Below are 23,073 nucleotides of genomic sequence, written 5' to 3' on the forward strand. Positions count from 1 at the left end.
CCCGTCTGCAGTGGCGGCCGTCATCGTGACGAGTACGCACCAGAGCCACCGGGACTAGTTTTCTTTTGCGGCAGTGTCCGTCGACTTTCCGTCGCATCCCATCTTCGTCGCCAGTGTTAAATAGCGTAGGTCATACGACGCTGCAATGTAGGCATGGAGCGGTATCGCCAATGCATCTTTAATGCTATCACAAAACCAAACACAAGATTGAGGAACAACTGGAATAACAATGCTATATATGTATGTCTGCCCCCGGCAGATGGCGCTCTTCAATACAGGGTTGCTTGAAGAGGCTACGCAATATGCTGACTACAGCGGCTAGCGTCAATACAAAACATTTACCATGCATATATCTACATGGCAAACATAGTCATACCACTGGTCATTTCAGGTCCTCATCCCAAAGCAAACTAAAATTTCTTTGAGTGCAAGTATTTTGACAAAAGCTCGGTGGTTGTGCGACAGAGGCATACATGTTTTACGAAGCAGTAGGTTACAAGGAAAAAGAAATTGGCCCGACGCATATATGCAAAAATCAAGAACTTCATGCAATGCGACACTCAATAAAGGGCACATAACATGAAACAAGGCATACCTTGCTGTCATAAGAGGCCTGTCTACGCTGCTCCGGTGCAGCATACAGGCTGGTGCCTTCAACTTGCGTGTGACCCGACTGAGATGCCCATGGAAATTGATGAGTAGATGACTCCTGTTGATTAGTGCGAGTGGCAAGACCAAAGTCTCCAATCTTCACCAATGAACCTTCCAAATCAAACAGGATGTTCTGAGGCTGCGAGAACAAAAAAACACCAACAATCTCATTTCTGCCAGCAAGACAAGGGTACTTATTAACAATGGCCAAATAATGTCACAGTGTAGGAGAGCTACTCCAGCAAATATATAAACACAGTGACAAGAGCTCCATACCACACGACCCACATGATTGGGAATCAGACGGACTCCATTACCTTCTGTTCTCAGGTCCTGGCACATGCCACACACTAAATGAAATCCCCAATAGCAATAGCGCCATCCCAATGCTGCCTAAAGCTCATGGTGCTATTCCAAGTGATAGGGTTTAAGTCTGGATGTGTGTACAAGTTCACTAACTGGGGCTGTAGACATGGATACCGACGTGGTGGCCAATGGAGAAACCTTGTAGGCCAAGAGTACAATTGAAGTACAACGCAATGGGGCCTCGCATAGCGTGGCAGCTTTTCACTGAGACCCACGTGATGAGAAGGGCACCTAAGGAGAACCAGGGTCGTAGTGGACATCCCAGCGGTAGCAATCAAAGCGTTCTGTGAATAATCTGCGATTTTGCAAGACGACCATGGGCGGTATGACGTGCTGTTTCGGCATGAGCATTGGCATCCAGAGCATAGGAGAAAGTTGAAGACTTATCTCTCAGAAGCAAGGAGTCAAAGGGTAGTATTTCACCACGGACATACATAGCATTGAAAGGTGAATACCTGCAGGTGACTACCACCTGCAGCATAGTGGCACAAAGAGTTTTAAGTGAAAGTGACAAAGGGCAATGCACACTACCGATCCCAGTGGTGTTCTCAGACATTCATAGCAAGCATGTGGCTAAGGCACTCAGCGCAGGGGCGAAGCGAGAATTATATTTACAGGCGGCTGAAGTCCGATTTTATCTATGTATGTCTGTATGTGTGTTCACACATGCAAAAACTTCAAGCAGAGAAGGCGGAAATGGGAAGGGGGTGTCTGTCACAAACGTGTGGAATTCTCGCGCGTGCGCTCCTTCGTCAAGGGAAGGCTGCCATGGTGTCGGGAGAGAATCTTCCCAATGCTGACTTTGGGAGAACGGCACCTCCAGTGTCTTCCCACACCTGCAGCAAAAAGGCATGCGTTGGGGGAGTGCGTCTGCAGTGGAGGCACAGAATGCCGTGAAAGAATTTGGCTGCTTGGGCAGCTGATGTTGAACCAGCAAAGATCGCGGTCATTGGAGTAGCGAGTGTCATGTAGGTGGCGAGCGCGGAGTGTCCCGCGCAACGAATTTAGTCAGCTGCAACCTCGGGCACCCTCGTTATCTACCGAAGCAGGCGAGACCATCATCAGCACTACAATGACTCCCCTACAAGTACCACGAGCTGGCATGGTCCATATGGAACATTTTATTGCAGCTTTTTTTGTTTCAGTTTTTTATTTTAACCCAGCTTTACATTTCACTGTATTAGCATGCGCTGCATCACATAGAACCTCTGAAGCGGGAGCACAATACTTTTCTAACTTTTTTTGTATTTCTTTTAGTCTCCCTCATGTCGAGTTATTTTATTAACATACTGTGTTGTCTGTATTTGTACTTGTAGTACTCATTTAGTTTAAGCTTGTTTTGTTGTTCTTTTTATCGCTCATATTTTTCTTTCCTCTTAGTTCACTGTGTATCTTTTGACATTGCCCTTGTTCTAATTTAACGCTTGTTTGTTCCTTATATTAAATGCCCGTGTCTGCTCAATGAGTCCGTCAGTCATCCTGAACGTGCAACCCTGCACGGGTTGACCGGCCAACAAAAATTTTAAATATACCACTTCGAGGCCTTTCAGGCATCATAGGCTTAAGCGTAAAGTGGAAGCCTGTGAGTCTGCCTAGATGACGTTGCTAGATTGACGGGGCCTCACCGAAGTGTGTGACAGTGTTGAACATCCCCAATGCCTTCTGGCTGGGCCTATGGCTTAGCGAGTCCATTGATTCACAGATGGTGAGCTGTCATGAACTGGTAATTAGTGAAGCTGGACTGCAGAAGGTCATTAATGACATTGGCAAAGAAACAGTGGCACAATGTCAAAGGAGCCAACGAGGGGCACCACGATGTAGGATAACATCGCAAAGATCACGAACTTTGGTGGTGCAGCTCAAGGGGAGGATCAACGTGATACAAAGCAAATATCACATGAATATCGCAACCTGTGGTGACAGTAATCCATTGGTTGCCAAGGGTTGACAAGTCAATGTGGAAAGATGGGTAGGCAGGAATGTCTATAGGCTGGAGTAGGCCAGTTAGAAGCAAGAAAGCTTGCTTGCGGCATTGGCAGTGCTCACAGGTCACTCTATATCATTTAATGGGATGGTGGAGACCAAGCCAGATGAAGCGGTGATGGACGTGGCCATATATGCAAGCGACGCCTAAGTAGCCATCGGTGGGGGCAACGTATACGTGCACGAGCAAGTCGGAGCATAGGTGCTTGGGAATGGCAACAAAAAGCTCAGCGCTACTGGGACGAAAGTTGAACCTGTACAACATACACTTCTTTAAGGAGTTACAAACCACCCCTCGGGCTTGGTGAGAAAACACATCCTGTGGAAAGCAGACACTGCTATGAACAGCTGAGCCAAATCTTGCAGTCGTGCAAAGCAAGGAGAGTTTAGAAGCGGTGCGCGAATATACCATTTTTTCAAGCGCTCTCTTCATAGAAAAGCCCATCCTCACTACTTGCTTCAGTGGGCGGGGCACCTGCTGATTGATGTCAAACAACAGATAGCATGCTATTGGCCAATAGCCGACATAAACCAGGAACGGTGTTTGGATCAGATGCGCTTCTTGCCATGGGGTGCCGCCTCGTGCCGGCACCGTGCTCCATAGTCTGCTAATCTGCATAGTCTGTTACACAGTAAGCTACACTTGTGTACACGAATCACAGCGGGAGAGAGTGATCACATTTCATCACGCACACTGACATAACTTCTTTCCCCTGTGCCATCCCTTTCTGTGTAGCTTCCAGTGCGCTCGTCAGGACAAGAGAAGAGAGAAAGCACCTAGAGCGTGCGACAAATCCCTGTAACTCCTATCGTTTTTGACGGATTCGAGAAATTTTTGCGGCAATCGATGCGTGAGGCAATAGGCACTGCGCAAAGCGCCGACAACGCCGCCTGTCGCCACGGCTCGGAAGCGTAGGCGGGCTAGGGCGAGCAGTGTTCCCGTGAGTGTCAGGGCGAGTGCTGTAGTTGCTGTGATAGTTGCATCTTCCATAGCAATTTAAAGCTTCTGTCAACCTTCAGCAATGCCCAGAAACAACTGCTGCGTAGTTGGCTGCTCGAGCACATACAAAAACTTGCCAGGAGCACATTTCTACGAGTTTCTGGTGCTGCTTCACGAGCAGAAGCGACGACAGTGGAGGATTACCGCTGTTCGACACAGAAGGTAAGCAATCGCGCTTTGTTTACGGCAGTGTTAGAACGATTAAGCTACCTGATCAATAAGGCATCAATGCAGAAGTTGCAGAGCTTTTCAAGAAATAACCAAGAGCAGTGCTTAAAGCAACCCAGGTCTTGTGTAGTCCCTTTTTCTTTTTTTCCAATGAAAAAAAGAAAGCCAGTAAAAATTAAAATACCGTAAAGCACCACGGAAGCGCCACGTTTCGCACAAGCACCAACATTTCCAAAACTTCAGAATTGTGAAAATTATATATTAAGCACCCACCCCTCCAAAGTGCCAGCATCAGTCAAAATATTCGCCTCATTGTTACCCTTGCGAGACCACTAGAGGCAATGACAGGAATATCCGATAACTTGCAGTGCAAAGGGAAGGACCAATGGGGGCAGAGATAATGCAGAGTGACAATGAACAGTCCTTGAAAGAAAACCCAGTGGTCACAGGGTTTTCTTGATAAAGTGTGCCCGCAGCTGCCGTTCCCACTCTTCTCGTGCAATCTGCTGGCCACACGATGCACTCCTACACCATCTGCTGGCCACACGATGCACTCCTACACCATGGCCTGGAAGACTCAAGTCGTCGTGTGGCACTGCACGTCGGAAAATAACGCTAGCTGCACCTCTCGGCATTTCAAGATAGAAAAAAAAAACACCCCACAAGTGGGACTAAGTATGACGCTCCAAAGAACCTCAACTATTGCAAGCAGAAGCAGGAGCTCACAGATCGCAGGCCAACTTCAATGGAGAGTTAGACGACACCCTCTCGTATTACCTTCAAACGGAATGAGATGCTGACTGCACCATCAGTAACCGGCTCCTAACACAAGTGCTGAGAATTGCTGGAAACCTGAACCTTGGAAACTTCAAGGCTTCAAGCATATATATATCAACTGGTGGAAGAAGCGATTCAGAGTGACAATGTGTGTGTCCACCAATGAATTAGAAGGCCCCTGCTGACTGCAAGAAAGCTGTTGATGCCTCTCACTCAAGAATCGAAACTTTCAGGGCGCGCTTCGACTACACGGCCTACAACATCTGTAATGTGGACCAGACTATGGTTAGAATGGACAGTCCAGCAAACCGTACCAACAACATTGTGGGGGAAAGCAGCATACGGATCATCAACTCCGGCTGTGCCCATCGCAGTTTCACCAAGGCCCTGGCGGCCCGAGCATCTAGGCATAAACTTCTGGCATTTATCGTCTTCAAGGAGCCTACAGGAAGAATTCCGGCTCGGGCATTCATGAACCTTCGAATTCCAGCTAAATGACAGCAAGTTATCTTTTCGTTCACTTTACTTTTTTCACATTTATATTCTAATTACTACAAATAACATCCCCTATACTTTCCTTGGCATAATTGTTTGTTAGTTCTCATAATTATTGTGTCTAACAAAAAAAAAAAAAAACGAGCCCTTAAAATTCATCTTCATTCCACCATTTAACATAGTCTTTCGTTGTATCATGTGCCAACATGGAGGAACACTGGGTGCAAGGGTAATCAAAAGTGGCACCGCTGACACGATGACATAATGCCCACAACCTAGGTGTAATGTAGAATTAAACGTACTCGGCGAAAAGTCATTTACGATCAATTCTTGTGCCCTTAGTCTTCGTTTCTACAGCAAGTGTACAATTAACGTAGTTCAAAAATGGCTGGATACCAACCAAAAAGGACCTGGAGTGGTTAGGACACACTTGGGGTCCCAACATGGACAACGTTCGCCACTTACTCGTCATGGAGCAAGCCCCCATCCACAAAACGAAGGCTGTTGTCGATGCAGCAGAAGCTGCCAGTACCGACACCATGTATGTTCCAGGAGAATGTAGAGGCAGCCTGTGGACGTCTACTGTATTAAGTTTTTCAAGGACTCCCTCCATAAGTCATGGGCAGAGTTTATGAGGAAGGGAGAGAAGACTCCTAAAGGGAACCACCAGAAACCTTCGCGCCAACACGTGCTGAACTTTGTGCCAATGGCTTGGGCTACTGTGTAAGAATAGATGGTCGGGCTATTCTTGAAAGGGTGTGGGATCAGTGTCGCGTTGGACAGCAACGAGAATGGGCACTTGCATAACCGACTTGCAGGTACAGGAGAACTCATGGTCTCTTCAAGTCATGCGAGTATCAGCGATGAATGCATTGACCTACTTTGCACAGACTCGGAAGAGCCGATCAATAGGTTCAGTGATGATGAGTAGGTGTTAGTGTACCCCATCATTTAAAATTACAAGATAAACATGTTTCTTTGATTCCGTAGCCACCGTAGCGCTGTCTCGAAGCTTTTTATTGGCTGCCACCTTGGTTCTTCCTGCTTTCACTGGACAAGTGCCCATATCTAGGTTAACGCAATTTTCAGTGAAAGTGGGCTGAGCGCTTCCGTGGTACTTTACAGCATACTGCCAATGAGTGCCATGTGACAACATGTCTGCAGTGCAATAGTAGTCTTGAAATGTAAAACCTCCTCATCAAGGACACTGGAACAGCGAGAGCCAGGGCTTCATGTTTGATAAGGACCTAACATGCACATCAGAAACTGCTGAGGGGGTCAGGAAAAGATGGTCCCCATTTGTTCCCAGTGCAATAAGCCAGGAATGTATTTGAGAAGGTTTGAGAGCACTGTAATGACCTGGCATGTAAACATTGTTTATGTAGTCCTAATTTAATGGGCTTTTCTTTTTTCACAGCAAAAGCTGTTATGAGATAACGGACGATCCTGGTGCCATAGTTGTCCACTTCCGCCGCCGCTGGTGGTGTCCGTAACTGCTATCGCGCGAATTAAGAAAAAATGAAACGACAAAAATCAAGGATCGGATGGGATTTGAACCCGGGCCCTTTGCATGGCAGTCGAGTATTCTACTAAAGAGCCCCGCCGGTGCTTGAAACTCCTCCGTAAAAAGACCCTGTACAGGTGTCATGTCAGGCAAGGAATCGCGTTAACATGTAATATAGTGTGGCAGAAGAGTAAAATAACAACCAGACGTCACACAATGCAAATTGCGCAACGAGTGGGTCGTTTAATGCTTCCAGCCCATTACAAAGGGCTCAGCCATTATTCTTCATCGTCCTCAGCCACAGCACAAAGTGCACATAATGCCTTACAGGTGTGTAGCGAGTACCAAGCTTCTCCGCAGAATGATGAATAATGGCATAGTGGGTGCTTCCCTACTTCACAAAAATTATGATGATTTATGACGTAGTGGGTACCTTGCAAGTGTACTTGTATTAGTTGCCCCAAGAGAGTTTACGAGCTCTAGAAAGGCCGTTCTTCCAGCTTTCGCTGTGACTGTGCTGCGTGCTCTGCGCAGGCCTGGCGATTTTTTTCTCACTGGAAAAAAAGAACCACGAAAGACCTAGGTTGCTTTAACCCTTTGTCAGGAGTGAAAAGGCTGCCTTTGACTGCTGACATGGGTGCCGCCATTTTGTTAGTGAGCTTCCTTAAACGAGGCCATGAACCTCGGTTTGGAGCAACCCTGGTTAGTGGAATAACTCAGGCTTTCCGTCTAACTGAATGTAACTACAGTTTGCGGGAACTGACGTTTGTCACAATCGAGGTTAGTGTGCCCGTGTAACTAGGGTGCGAGATTATTATAGCTGCTTATGAATAGGCTCAAAGCATGCGATGCAAGGAGGCACTTGCCAGGTTGTACAAATAAGCTTTATGCAGTTTTTCTGCAAGGTTGTTGAGCACTGTTGGCACGTTTTGCGTGAAGTGGTGGTGCACAGTCAGCACCTTTACAACATCCAACACGCTCTTTCACATTGTTTCAGTCTTTTCATGATCTATAGAAGCACAAAATACAAATGAGAAAGGCTAAATGGAAGTGAAACACATTTAAAAATGACTGCATATAAAAAGCAAATGTCAAAGGGCCCGGGCTTGCAAGGCATATTCTTCAACCACTATGTTCAGCATATTTGAAGGTAGCTAGAAGCAATGGCTCACTCTTGCATCAAACCTGTCCACAATTGACCTAACAGCATTGCAGGAATGCAAGAAATATGTTTTGCACTTGATAACGATCTCATACATGGTGAATGAGCAACGAAACATGGGCAGTCAAAATCGACAAAAGTGAGAAAACATGGCAACAAGGAAAACAACTCGTGCTACCACAGCCACCCCTCAATTAAAATAAAAACCACAAATTGTAGTTGCAGAATCCTCAGCATGATTGCGCTAATTGTTTTTGTGGGCCTACATATGTACTTCTGAGCACTAGAGGCAGCTTTAATTTGCAGTTGCGAACGGGACATATATGTCCCAATGACCAACAAAGGATTAAATAATGTTATCACTCATTTCCTGAAGTCTTCCACAACCTTTGCATTGATAATTATATAATTAAATTTAGCTCAATTAACTTAACCTAATTATTTTAACAAGAGAAGGGTTTGCCATTTGTGTAAGATCCTCTACTATTATTTTTTTTTTTAAAGGCAACTGTTGGGAATGCCAGCATAAAGGTCTCCCATCACTAAAGAACCATTTTACAGTCACAAATTTCAAATGCTCAAGAGTATGCTGTACTAACATGCCTGACTCCCAACATAAAATGCTCAAAAAACTGCTAAAGTTGATACTACTTGTATGCTTGTACGCATTTACAAATTATATAGAATTGCAAGCAATGCATGGATGAAATGCTCTAGAGCAGGTGGTTTATTCTGAACCAAAAGCTTATTGTATTTCTTTTCAGTCATGTTCTGCAGTGAAAAAATTAATATCCTCCTCCTAGCCCTGGAGACTGTTTTAATCCATCGCAACAGCATTGTAGCTATATCCTCATTGAAACATGGTAAATATAACACTATCATAAAAAAAACGTATCCAGGAATGTCTTAACTGCAATTTGTTGGACTGCTAATTGAAGCACTTGAGCTTACACAAGACTGTACAAAGAATGTGGTAAAAAGTAGAGGCAGCAAGGGCTAACAAAACATCATGTAACCATGCGCACAAGAGCGATTTACAGCTAAAGCAGAGGCACTGACCAGTAATTCCACCTACCTTGATATCTCTATGGATGAATCCTTTGGAATGCATATACTCCACCCCATTTAAGATCTGCTTGAAGATGTTCATTGCTTCTGGAATGATGCTGATGCTACTCTCAGCTGTAGGTTAAAGATTAGAAGGAGGATCAAATTTTCGCTTAACCCTACAACACCAACAAGTTGGATAAACAGAGTTGATGACAACACGTGCATCCATGATTAATGCTTTGTGAAAAGCTAATGCATTTTCGAAGAGCTAAGTTATAGGTATACCCAAAATGCTAAGTCAACTAAGAGTTTAAAACTTGCCTTGATAGAGGAGTCTGACAAGTTCTTACAGCAGCTCTGGAATGAGTTACTAGACTAAGAAGGACTGGTGAGAGTTGTTTTGCTCAAGATAGAGGTTCACAGGAAGATGCAGACTAAGTGATCAAAAGTGATCAAAAAAGAGATGTCGGTGGCGACGTTTCCACAAAGTCAGCTTACTGAAATATTGGCTCTTGCAACATGTCCCTCATTTGACTAGAAATTCTGATGAAATCACCTTACCTAAGCTACACGCACTAATTAAGGCTACACTGAACTTCCCTGAAATGCTAGAGCCACCAACATTGTCCACTCTGACCTTGCACATCAACTACAAGAAATAGTGATAAGTTATACAATTAGAGCTTAGTGACCAAGTAAGGGGTCGCTTACCAGACTCTGGTGCAGCTAGCCGCTGATTACGTGCGGCCAACCAATCAGCTAGGTTTTTGGAACATAGCTCCATTTGAATGTACAGCATACCTCCAACATCCTTTAATAAGAAAATGCCCAATACAAGTCACATGAAAAGAGAACAGCAAAAAAGACTATTTGCACAGATGAAAGCTACAGAAACTGCAGTCGGCAATATCAGCTTAAAAAAAAACCATGCATCAAAACGAACATGTACATACAAAAACGTCATTTTTTCTTTTATCATCTTCTACATTAGATGTAATTTACTCTAAATTCACCCTTAGCCTCCACAAAAGCAAGCAAGTCTCCTTGCCTGCTTTTAAGACCTAACCTGAACCTACAATGGGCCTTGTGACCAATCATGATAAACAAACATACAAACCTGCCAACCTTAAAACTGAGAGAAAGCTACAATTAAGGGTTGAATACTTGCTTCCCTTTGAATGTAAGGAATAATAAATCTCACTGGAGTCTCGAAAATATTCAGCTACAGATGCGCCAGTTCCCATGAAAACACATGTAATGAATAACTTCTGCTCAATAATTTCTAATCATTTAGTCATAAATGCCACACTTTTGCGCACTCAACATACAAATTTGTTGCCGCCATTTAAGCAAAGCATTCACCGCAAAAACCGGAATACAGGTTGGGCTCTGCCCTCCCACGCCACCTACTTCGAACTGAAAATAGAAAAAATGAATGATAATTACAATACTCTGCAACGTGAAACTTGGGCACAACTCTGCACGTTTTTGAGATTGCCAGACAACATAAATCACAAAGGCATCAATTGTGCGCATTTCCACACAAGCAACATGGTCTTAAAATTATCAAACACTACAATATGAATGTTGCATAATGGTTGAGTGTTGCTTTATCCATTTGAACACTCTGCAATGACACTGAGAAGAAAAAGGTGCACACGATGAGCAAATGTTCGTAAGCACCAGTAAAATGTGTTTTCATCGAAAGGTTTAAATGCGCGTGCTGTCTCCGTCGAATTGTGTAGATTTACTGTATATGGCTCCTTTAGGAGCCAGAGTTCACAGAGGTCTGCCATATTGCAATCCAAATTTGTGCATTGAAGCCATCCCTTGTTCATACAGGGGGCTACATTCAAGGCAGCCCTCTTGTCAATTGTATTTATTGCTGCTTTTGGGACACTCACCTACTCACAATATTTCGCGAGAAAGTTACATTAGAGGTTTTAGCTTGTCCGGTATTCCGGTATATGCAAATGGGTTTACAGAATACCAGCTTACCGGTCGCTGGTATTGATATCTTGGGACGCTTCACGCAACCCCAATTATAGACATGTCTGTTTTTTCCTAGTGTCTTCGAGGGAAAAAACAAGTTTAAAAAGGCAACTAATTCGATATTAGGTTGCTGCCATTAATTTATGCCAGCAGGGAAGTACACTGCACCATGTTTCTACAATAATTTATGCTTTCCTGGTTCACCTCGGCTCCGGCAGAGGGCACCACATATTCGGCCTCTCATGTTTACAGCTATGGTATGTGGTAAAACGCTAACACAAAGAAGTTTGCAGAACGACTAAAACTCTCCTTTAACGCATGCTTACGAACAGAATTTTTTTTTTTTTTGAATTTGAATATGAAAGCTTGAAAGTGACAATAAGGTTCAGCGCTGTTTTGAATGTGTCTGAGAAGATGGTTCGGCGATAACGAACTTGCCAGCGGTGAAGGCACCTCAGCTGCCACAACAATCGCAATAATTAAATCGCGAGCGACATTGTACGCGATAGTGACTCGACGGAGATTCCTGTCGTTCCAAGTCTCACTTGCTGGTGGAAGGCCATACAAGCGACAGATGGCGGCGACACCATAAGTGGCAGCACGATTGTGCTTGTGTTAATAATATGTGTAGCTGTTACAAACTTTACACTGCAATACGCAGAAATGACCACCAACAGTTCTGTCATGACCTCTTCACGTGCCCTTGCCCAAACGATGCGATTTGGGGATCGAGCACACGTATACATTGCAGCAGAGGCGTCAGTTACGGCACTGAAGGGCAGGAAATAGAGAGAGGGAGGGAAGGGGGGGGGCTGCCTTCGCTCTTTGGTCGCATGCCTTAGCAGCCCTATTTAGTGGCTGCATTTAGCTCTGGACATGCAGTAGAATGCTTGAATGAGCCTTGCACAGACTTCCAAATTTTGGTCACAGGAATGTCATATTTATTTTGTGTACTTCACTCTCATTTAAATCCAGAATTAACCCTAATTTACCCATACTCCAAGGTACTTGTATTCGCTTACCCTCGGTATTTCTTGGCCCTGTATTGACAACGCCTAATCATTGGGGTCGTTGAATACCATCAATCCACATTTTGTTACACCAAATCCTAGTCCTAGAGCTTCACCTTCTCTTCCACATATATCCACCAGCCGCTGTATCATCTCGGCTGTCCGCAAATAAGACAATATCGTAAGTATAAAATAAACCTGGAAGCTGCTGCTCGATCATCATGCCGGCCTGTTTGTGGGAGATTAAAACCAACGTTGCTATTTTTAAACGAATCAGCTGTTACTTTTCGGATGTAACCTAGCGCTTCATACCCTTCCCATTGATTTCCTCTATCTACAATATGTTGTTGCATTGTGACAGACTTCCTACATAGTGCTTTTAAGTGGCTCCAAAATACTTTTGGCGCGGCTTTATTTTTTCCGTGAACCTCTGTCATCCAGCGTTCACTTTCACCTTTTTTTTGCTTTGACCAATGGATTTTTTCTTTAAGTATATTTCCCATATTTTGCTGACTTCGTCCTGCACCCACTTCTTTTTTGCCTGTCTAAGCTCCCGTGATGCTTCACGTCGCTTCTCAATTGGCTAGTCGCTCAAAGCGCCCCTGTGCGATGAGCCAAGAAACTAACGATAGGCAAGTTGGCTTTTCCGCAGTAATTTGGAGTTCCACGTGACTACGCCTGGCGAATGGCAACGGAGCGGCAAGTGGAAAACAGAAGCACAACTGTGGCTCTTAAAGGAGCCATATACAGTAACTCTACAGTTGCGCAAAGGGCACGGCCATCTGGTGGCACCGGAAGAAGCCAAAATGCCCACAATCACCACGTGACTGTGTTCATAACAGATTGGCGGATATGTATGCAATACGTTCCTTTTCGCTCTTCATCTTCAGCTGTGCTCGTTCACTCGATTACAGCAAAGCATGCCGACGCTCGACGCAGGAACGGTAGTGTAAGAGCTGCGCTTAATGAAAAAAAAAAAAAAACTGGAAGAGAGATGCATATGGAATAGCCCAAACTATCAAAATGTACCCTTACCTTGCAACAAATGCGATTTCAAATGCTGCAGTGACATTGCCATTTATTTGCATGTGCGTTTACAAGCTGGTTCCAAATGCCAGAAAGCCCACACTCCACCAAAAATGAAGGGCTCAAGCATGGTCTTGATAAAACGTAAAAACCAGAATGCCTACGAATTGTGCCATTGGAAGTCTATAGCACACGCTATCTCAAGACCTTTCATTCGGATGGACTCGACGTCACTGGAAACCATCTTGAACGCAGCGCCCGTATCAACCACACAACATTCGTCTCCAACTCCAGATACGGCGGGGTCTGGCCCTGAAATGAAGTTTTCTGCTGATTGCTGCATGTCGTCATGTGACCATCCTGGGTTTGCAATGTACCATGACAGCCCTTGTAAGTCCAAAGGCACGGGCTATCTCGACACCTCCCAGGTCACTGGTAGCCACTTTGAACGCAGCTCCCAGATGAAACCGCAACATTTGTCTCCCTAACTACATAAACGGTGAGCTCTGGCCACAAAAAGACATTTTCTTCTCATTGCCGCATGTTGTGATGTGATCCTTCTGGGTCCACCAGTAGCGAATGCTTTTCATAGACATTCCAGACTCATGCTCGGCTGCCAGATTTCCACGTGCCTTCACGAACTCAATCGCTGTTTCTTGAATGCTATGGTGAACTATATATATATTGTCGGTTCCCACTCATTTTCCAAGAAAAGTAGGCAAAAAAGGCAGCATGCAGCCCAAATACATTCAGAAGAGATAAGAGAAAACATAAAATAGGGCCATCCTGCAGCTCTACAATTTTCTACTACATTCCGGCACGCCTAGCAAAAAAAAAAAAATGACGCTGACAATGGCGATTGAGCTACAGCCCCAAATAAAATAAAAGTAACACGATCTGCTGTTAAATGCTCCTGTCCTCCTCTCCTGCGCTTTCCCTCGATGCTTGGTGCTCCCATTGGCCGAACGCTATCACGTGTCCCTAGCGCGCCTTTTCTCTTGCTTGTTTTTTGTTTCTCTATGGCTCGACCTCCATAGCGGTGCGAAACACGGCGAGCTGCATATGTGTGCACCTTGTTTCACGCCTCTTTTTTGCACTTTTACGCTGTGGTTTCAATAATTTTGTGTTTGCGATGCCGCTTTGCTACGCTTTCAGGTGTAGTAAACGTGAAATTGACTTTTTCAGATTCAGTCTGAGAAGCGAGATTTGGCACAGAGGAAGATCTGGCTTCATAGAGTCAGCCAGGCTGACTACAAAACTGACACAATGGTCTCAGCTCTGTGAGGTAAGCAAGCATTTCACGCACATTGCTAACAATGTACCCAACTTCCGTGAAGTGATCTTCAAACGTGTCTGCTTTCTGTTGACCACGGTGTAAGATATGTATTCTTTCACTTTTCGGCTTGCATGCAAGGCGTGTCTGACCAGGTAAAGTAACAACGGCGCACGTCAGTTGGTCTGATGAAGGCAGCAGGTATCTATCGGCGGGACGATGCACGTAGTAATAGAAAATGCTTTCTGCACCAATGTTGTAACAACCGACGTGATTCGCAGCAACAGTGGTGTCTGCTGCATGCCGCATTTTTTGCCAGCGAAAAACGCGGCACGCGTTTCTAACTTTTCCAACGTGTCGTAGATGCATTCACTGACTAAGAAATTCAGATTTTCCGTGAAGCGCCAGTTGCTATGGGAATGCATTTTTGTGTTCGCGTCATCCCGCCAATAGGTATCCACTGCCGTCAGCGATCTGATAAAGACTGACGTCGTGCGCAGCATATTTCAGTGTCTCGTTGCCAATAACAAAGCCACCCAAGTGCAACAACATTTCGATGTCCTCTTGCAATGTTTCTACTGCCTCTAATTAACGTAACATGAAAAAATCTGATCGTAATACCAGCTGACGAGCGCGAGCGATTTGCGGTGACAGCGTTTATTGCGGAGAGTGTTTGTTAGCTGCACATCAGTGCAGGGGGAGCCATGGTTGACAGAAGAGAGAGTGAACGCCGACACAGCAGGAGGAGAGAGGAGTTGGCGTTACTTTTAGAGACGATAGTTTTTCTTGGGGAACTTAAACGCAGAAATTTTGGTCTGTCTGCTTGTCTGTCTGTCACCCGATTCAGCCACCCGGCCAAAGTTGGACCACTTGCCCAAGGGCCAGCTATCTTGAGCTGGTGTGTAGGTTCATACTTGTGTACATTGTCGATCAAAAAGCAAACATTACGCACATCTGAGGCACAACATCACTAGGTAAGTATTAGGTGTGTGTTTCTTTTATAGAAAATACATAGATACGTAATTCTTAAGACCCTAGTTTCTTAAGCTGCGCTGAATGTGCGGCTGCGCTGAAAATGCGGCACTATGCACGGCCACGAACGCCCTCTACACGGAGGAAGGAAGCCCTCTGTACAAGGTCATGTTTCCCGACGTATGCCAGATGGCGCCCATATCTCACGCAGCGCTCGTCTATCGTCTTTTATGACATTTGCAGTGTAGCAAGCAGATACGCGGCCAATTCTTTATTTCATTCAGGGGCTTTAGACTGAGCTGGTTGACTTCAGTCGTTCAGAGTGGCCAGAGTTCCAGTTTTTCTGCCAATGACCAGTATATAAGATGGGGGTTGACTTGAATTTTTATCGTGGGTTTCTGAGAAAAAAAAAAGATCTAGCTATATTCCGGTTTTTACGGTATTTGGCTGTTCAGGAAAACTTTGCATTGCTGCAAAACAATGAATGGTGCTGCAGTAATCCACTTCTTGCCTTGAACAACACAATGTCATCATGGTGTCATGGAGAGCACTTACGCTTCATACGCTTGACATATGATCGTAAACCGCATATGTTTGACGTATGATCCGATGCTCATGAGCGGCAGCACGAAAGTTGTTAGCTGAGCGCCTAGCGGCACCTGCGGATGAGTTAAAGTACATGGAGCGCCTGGCTCGCAAGGCGGTAAAGGGACTTCACGTGACGATGAGCGTTCGGAAGACTTATTTTACCCACTCTTTATATTAAAAAAACGGTTGAAAATGTCAAAATGAAGGTGGTTAGCCACAGTTGCATGCACTCCTGTGAAAATAGAACGTTGAGTGCAATCAACAGTTTGCAAGGAGGGCTATCGGCATCGCTTTGCTTTTCAGTGTTGCCGGAGGAGGCACTCGTACTTTTTTTAGTGACTTCTCAGACTGAAAAATTCTGCTTACAAAATATCCACATGCCTTTGGAATCAACCACTGCAGGTACAACCAGGACCGAGGGGGAGCTTTGCATTGCGCCTTAAAAAACTGGGTCGAGAAAAATCGGTTGTCAGTCCCTTTAATGACGAACTTGTTCCCTTATCGCCTCTCGCACTTTAACCATGACACCAACCACAACCATCTCGTTTCTCTTTTCATAAATTTTTGGTCCTCCTTTAGCAGGAAAACTGCAGAAGCTGCCAGATAGCTTTTTCTTTCATCTTCAATGAGAATAAAAATGTTAAAACCTTACATAAAAAAATCCACATTACCAATTATTTACACCAGTGGTTCTCAAAAGAGGATCTGTGAAACACATCCACGAAAAAAGGCACCTATTTCACGCTGCAAGTAGTGTTGATTTATGACCCACCCCCTTTCTTTCTCACTGCAAGGAGTCCCTCATCACTTCCACCGGTCCACAAGGGGTCCCAAAACATCCATGGCTGAGAACCACTGATTTGCACTATATGCGATACCATGGAGAGCTGGTTTAGCGCATTAGAGGGGCCCTGCAACACTCTTTGAACATGGTCAGAGAACACTGCAGCTGATCGGTAGTTGAGGCTCCTGCGAACATGTTAGCCAAATAATATAGCACGGCACATGGCAGGGAACTTACAATTACGTTTGAAAGACAGCTAGAAATTGCTCTTCTATCGGCAAATTACCACACTGGAGGGACCGACCACATCAGAGCAAGGGAGGACGATCATTGGCTGACTTGAGCATGCTTGTTCTGCATAGTTACAGCAGGAAAGAAGATAACTTAACGGCTCATTTTTCGTTGTTAGACACAATATTAATGAGAACTAACAGACAATAATATTGTCTGTTAGTTCTCATTAATATAGTTACAGCAGGCACCACAGGGTGTCACCATGTGCCCACAATAACTAAAGTCCCTGTCTACAGTAGCAACACCAGCGCGCTCGTGACCACACCAAAAGTGAGCAGACGTATTCAAAAATAGTGGCTCAAGGCCATGGCACACACTGATGTAGCTTCTTGCCCCTTTTTCATTCTCACCTGTGAAGCTTTGAGTGTGCTCGTCGGTACTAAAGGAGAGAAAAAGCATTTAAAGCATGCAACAAATGCCTGCAACTCCTCTCATACTTGACAAATTGGAAAAATTTTGTGCGGCAATCAATTCATGAGCCATTAAACTCTGATACTGAGGTCATGTTACGATTACTTGGAAAAATGTTGCAGGAACCCTTTGAACCTTTTGCTTTCACATGTATTTCGGTAAGATTTTGTCAAAGCAGTTACCAAAATATTTTTACATGAATGAAGGGCACAGACAGAGATCCGAAAAAAAGAGTACAAACAAGGAAAGCTACATCTTGTCTGCCCTTTGTGTATGTGTCCTTTCATCAGCCTGCCAATGCATTTCTCTTGATCATCTTAATTGAGCTGTGTGCTCAGGGAAACTATAATTTCAAAAGTGTATTCAAATAATAACTCTTGTTTGGCATGGTTCCTTTCAATGTGCTTTCAAACTTGATCTCCCTCCTACAATGCACACAAATGACAGGAATCTGTGTTTTTAACTCTACAAGAGGCCATCAACTGAGTTGCATCAATTTACCTCAAATGCAGGGTAAGAACAATTCTGAATTAGCTTTACGTATAAACATTAGGCTGCTTAGAGAAAAGGGTAGACTAAAAAGAGAATTACCAGCTTACCGAAGAACGGAGAAGACTAAAGATATGCTCTTGAGGAGTCACCACTGCTGAGGCACTGGAAGTGTCACTTGATGTCTTCCTTTCAATTATGCTATGTGCATCCACACCTTTTCTGAGTTCACTATCACTCTTTGAGCTCCGGCGCGAGCGCTTATATTTTCTGGCAGAGGCACTAGCACAAACAAGGTCCACAGTCTCTTTGCTTGGCTCTTCCAGTGATGCACACCGCTCAGTTGCATATGGATCCCAGTATTCATCCCGGCTTGCGCTATTCAAACACTCCTTCTGGCATTCTTCCGGCTCTGTGTCCAGAGATGTGGATGACTCAACAATATATGGCAGTGAGCTTGTATCACCATTACCAGAAGATATCAGAACAGTACTGTGAAGAAAAATTCATACATTAAGGCAACTTACGTAACAGCCTTATTGCAGCAACCTTTTCACATGCAATGTCATGTTCACATGGAAGAGGAACATGTGTTAGTCACTAAATGAGCAAAAATATATGTCCAACACAGCCATTTTATCCCAAATTACAGCTTTCATCCCCTTGAGGATCATTCCTTGGCATATCACACTGATTGGTTGCAGCAGTGAAAGAATGTTGCTACCTATTGAGCTTTTCATCAGTTACGCTCATTTTGCAATGGTATACATGAAAAATTGCGTGTGCATCACATCCCGTTTTCTGTATGAGAAAACATCCACAGTATCTGTCAAAAAGCCCCGACGGACAAAGAGTCAAGCTAGGTAAGGGTTTACTAATGTTTTTCGCAGTTCAAACAGTGATATCACAACGCACCCTTATATCTTATTTTGATGTGATCGAGTTTCACCCACAAAAACAAGTAGCACCGCTTGGCGCTGGCTGTGCTGCAATGTTTAGGAAGCTTCGAGACTGTTTAAAATTGTTCTGTTAAGATTACGCGCAGAATGCAAATAGTCAAGTTTATTCTGGAGCTCATGCAGGGGTGGAAGTGGGCTTCAGTGTTTTGGAGCAGCTGAGGGTGCAGGAATAATGCTGTTTTGGAGCAGCTTTGGAAGATCAAATGGTGTGCTTTGGAGCAATGCAAGTTAGTTTTGGAGCAGATGTCTAGGGTGAAAACAAAACATCATTGTTGATTGAAATATTTTATTTGACGTAAACAGAAAATTCCAATGGTTCATACTAAACATTCGATACTGATGAATCGACCAGACTTACCACACATGATATTATTTGATAAACACACACACACACACACACACACGTCAGCTGTGATGTTTTAATGATGAGTACACTTTTGTGTGTGTGTGTGTGTGTGTGTGTGTGTGCGTGTGTGTGTGTGTACATACACAAGCGTACACGTCATTAAAGGAACACTAAAGGCAAAAAAAATTGGACCATCTCCCCGAAGGGAACCCTGATGGGATGCGAAGGAGCAGCGTTGCGCACGGGTGGCATCACAGGTTGAACGGCGCTAACGCGGGTGCTGCGGTGAGCGCTGGAAGATTCGTTTGAAGCGAAACTCGGTGTAGCGTTTACTGGTGTAAACGTTTGTTTGAAACGCAGACACGGGAGGCGAGCGGGTGTTGGAGCCGGCAGCTGCGGGCGCTCGGGCGGGTGAGGGAGAGAGTGACGTACGCGCGCACCTGCGAGGGAAGCGTGCGAGGGGAGCGTGACGTCAACGCCCAGCTGCGGCGTGACCTACTTGGCACCGCTCCAACACCTGCGCCGAGGGAAGCGCGTTGCCTCGCGTTTGTGCGGACGGAGGGACAGCGTTACACAGGCTAGTCAAGCGCTGCTTCGCATCTAATAATTTATGTCGGAGTGAAAGGTCATAAAACGTCAATGGTATCAACAGCAGTGCTCCAGTAATCGAGAAATTAAGGTAAATGTAGGACACGATATGCGCCACGAGTGGGACATTTTGGAAATGATCCCGATGACGTCAAAGAGTCCCGAGTACAATTAACCGCTACTAATCAAACTAGTTGCAATAAAAAAAGAACCTTCCATGCATCACAAGATGTAATAAAATGCTGCTTGATCGTTTCTGTTCGATTCATAGAAAAAAGAACCTCTTGGCGCTACCATGGGGAACGGCGCGAGTGGTTCAAAAGTTCCGTTTTCGCCGAGCTGCGCGTCTCAATGGTAGTTTTGCTATTGCGTGCTGCTGCGTGTGCTTGGCTCTCGCTATTTACGCCCTGTCGATACTCTACTTCTGCTGCTGCTGGCCAAGCTAAGCTCCGTTACAGTGAACTATGCAGTTTCGGGGAGGCCCGTAGCTGGATCTTGGCAAGGTTGATGGCTGCTGTTGAGCAAGAAACCGTAGCTTCGGCGGCCGAGCAGTAAAGGCGGGCAATGTTGGGCACGGCAACTGCTACGTCAGAAGGTCCATTCATGCGGATGAACTGAAGTGCGCTAACGCCGTGCGAACCACTAAAACGTGATTTTCTTTCAAAATAAGCATTTCCTTGTCACGAAACAAGCACTACGAGGTTTTTGCAACACTATTGCAACAATCAACGTCGACTTAATATTTGCCTTTAGTGTCCCTTTAAAACATCACAGCTGACAGAAATAACTCAGAGAAAACGAGAGATAAGCAATGCTTTGCATAGCTATACTTGACCAGACCTCAGACAAATGTTCAGGTTAATAAAACACCACAGCGGACATGAACAACAACTGAAGACTAGAGATAAGCTAATAAAAGTTACCGTCATTCTAAACCCAATGAGAGACTATAAGAATGAATTTAAAAAGCTTATATTCTCGTCATTAAAGCACCACAGCCAATGAGAACTGAAAGGAAAACAGAGATAAGCAATACATTGTGTAGCTAAACCCGACCACACTTGAGAGATATTTTTTTTAATATTCACATTGACAAAACACAACTGCTGACATGTACAAATAAGAAGAGTACAGAAATGAAATATCAACTTTTATTGCGAGAGCAATTATATGGACACTCTTGGCGTGTTTTTGCCACCGCCGTCATTTTCCGTATAAAGTCCAAATCGATAACGTCGCCCCGCGCATCGTCTGTTCTTCGCGCGAGTAATAGCATGCAAGTGCTGGGAACGAACACATCTGATGCAAAGACGAAATGAACCGGCCATCTGCGTTGCACAAAGGGTGCATGCGATAACATCGACCTGCGTGCGAGTCCTGCCGTCGATGGCTCCCCGAGCAAGAGAAAACGCACCGCCTGTCTTTTGTCGGGCAAAGGAGCATGAAGGAAGCCGGGGCAGGGGGCAGGCTGCGTGGCTCGAGCAGCAATTGCAAACTTCGATCATAAGGGCACAATCGCTAGCGCTGACGCACGCGCTATCTCGGCAGACACCAGCAAACGGCCTGCTTTCTTCGCGTTGATGTGGTGGCTAGAGGGGGAGGTGTCAACATCAGCGTGTCGGAGAGGCAAAATTTTTTCAAGACAATGCGGTGGCACAGATGGCACCTCAGGGTCGACAGCAGCGCCGCCGCATTGGTGCTGTTCACGCAGTTCGAGCACAAAGGCATCTCTGAGACGACGAGCGCGCCACCTGTCGGCGTCATGAAAAAGTGCTGCGCTGACTTGCTTGCACAGCCCTACTGATGCTGACACCTCCCACTCCAGCCCCCATAGCGTTGAGACGACAGGCAGCACCAAAACAACTTAAGACATCAGTGTTTTGTAGAGTTACTTGAGATCGGATCCAAAAGAGTTAGCTGCTAACCTTACTTCGTATAACATTACAATTTCTTACTATCGCCTTCATTGCTTCACCTTTGCGACGAAACTGATTTTTTGCATGCCGTCATCAACATTATGGAGAGCGCGCCAGGTGATGGTGATGATAGGACGTTGCATGGGCATGCCATGTCACGGATGACAGCGGCATACAAAGGCACCAAAGACCGCTTGGGAGCAGTTTCGGCACAATAATGCGTTTTGGAGCAGGATGGCGCAGCAGAAATGGATTAGTACAGAGTGGCGCAAATGGCGCAGCACTTCTACCCCTGCTCATGTGAGCACCAGCGATAATGCTGGAAGGTTCAATCGTTGACGTATAGAGGACGACACGTTTTCTCATGATCAGACTACTGACGACTGACGTCTGTGCTTGCAGCTTTCGCTGCACTTTGAGTGTTACTTCTTTTACTGGGCACAAGTTCGCCCAATAAAGCGTTTCATCTTTACCAGCTGCGTTCTGCTTTCTTCACCGTCACAACCACATGACAATATAGCAACAAACCCTCAGTTAACATTTTATAGTTAGCAAACATATATTCTCGCATTTTGTTTCCCGATTACCTCTGTAACCTTACTAATGCTGAAAGCCTCAAGGGTAAAACAAACTAACATGTCGCCTGGAGACTAAGCACAACCTAAGCATCCTCTCGGTAGCACAACTGAAGAAAACATATGGGTCATTCCACGCCAAATATCCCAGCCATTTTGGCAACCGTCTCAATGTATTCGAAAAAATAATTTCCATTCTCCACTGACAACTATGCTTCCATTTGTTTAAAAATTATTTTCTAGCTTAAAACAAAAAAAATGTAATGATAAAACTTGCCATATATGAAGGACTATTTACGACCTTTCGATCGAGGTATAAAGCTTATTTTTAATTGGGGCACCACATGGTGCAAATTGCATCTCAGTGTGTGTCAAAATGAAGATTTTCTCAAATATGTAAATTTTTCTCGCAAGATTTACAAACTTCACTGGTCGGAAAATATTTTTAACAAAAAATATATCTTCTGTAGTGTAAGTATTCATTACTCAGATTTTAAGATATAGTGCAATATTACCAGAGCAAAAATGCAAACATAGCACATCTTGTCAAAATTTCTGGGGGTGCATAAGGTAGAAAAATTGCATTAATATTGTAGAGCTCAAACACCTCAAACAAACGTTCTTAATATGTAAACCATATTTGGTACACAACAAACGTTACTCTCAGAATAAATTTTCTAACGAACATCACTTA

The 23,073-nt window shown here is 44.7% G+C and overlaps 1 protein-coding gene across 1 annotated transcript in view; it reads right to left on the bottom strand.

Moving 5' to 3' along the window:
- Positions 1-23,073, bottom strand: part of LOC119378852 (probable serine/threonine-protein kinase ifkC) — a 73,733-nt gene that overhangs the window by 34,387 nt on the left and 16,273 nt on the right. Inside the window, exons 10-13 of the mRNA XM_037647895.2 lie at positions 18,106-18,487; positions 9,868-9,967; positions 9,182-9,288; positions 596-790 (exon numbers count right to left, since the gene is read on the bottom strand). Of these exons, the coding sequence (XP_037503823.1) occupies positions 596-790; positions 9,182-9,288; positions 9,868-9,967; positions 18,106-18,487 (784 nt within the window). The remainder of the gene's footprint in view (positions 1-595; positions 791-9,181; positions 9,289-9,867; positions 9,968-18,105; positions 18,488-23,073) is intronic.

This window comes from Rhipicephalus sanguineus, chromosome 1, assembly GCF_013339695.2.
Source record: "Rhipicephalus sanguineus isolate Rsan-2018 chromosome 1, BIME_Rsan_1.4, whole genome shotgun sequence".
Classification (NCBI taxonomy): Eukaryota; Metazoa; Arthropoda; class Arachnida; order Ixodida; family Ixodidae; genus Rhipicephalus; species Rhipicephalus sanguineus.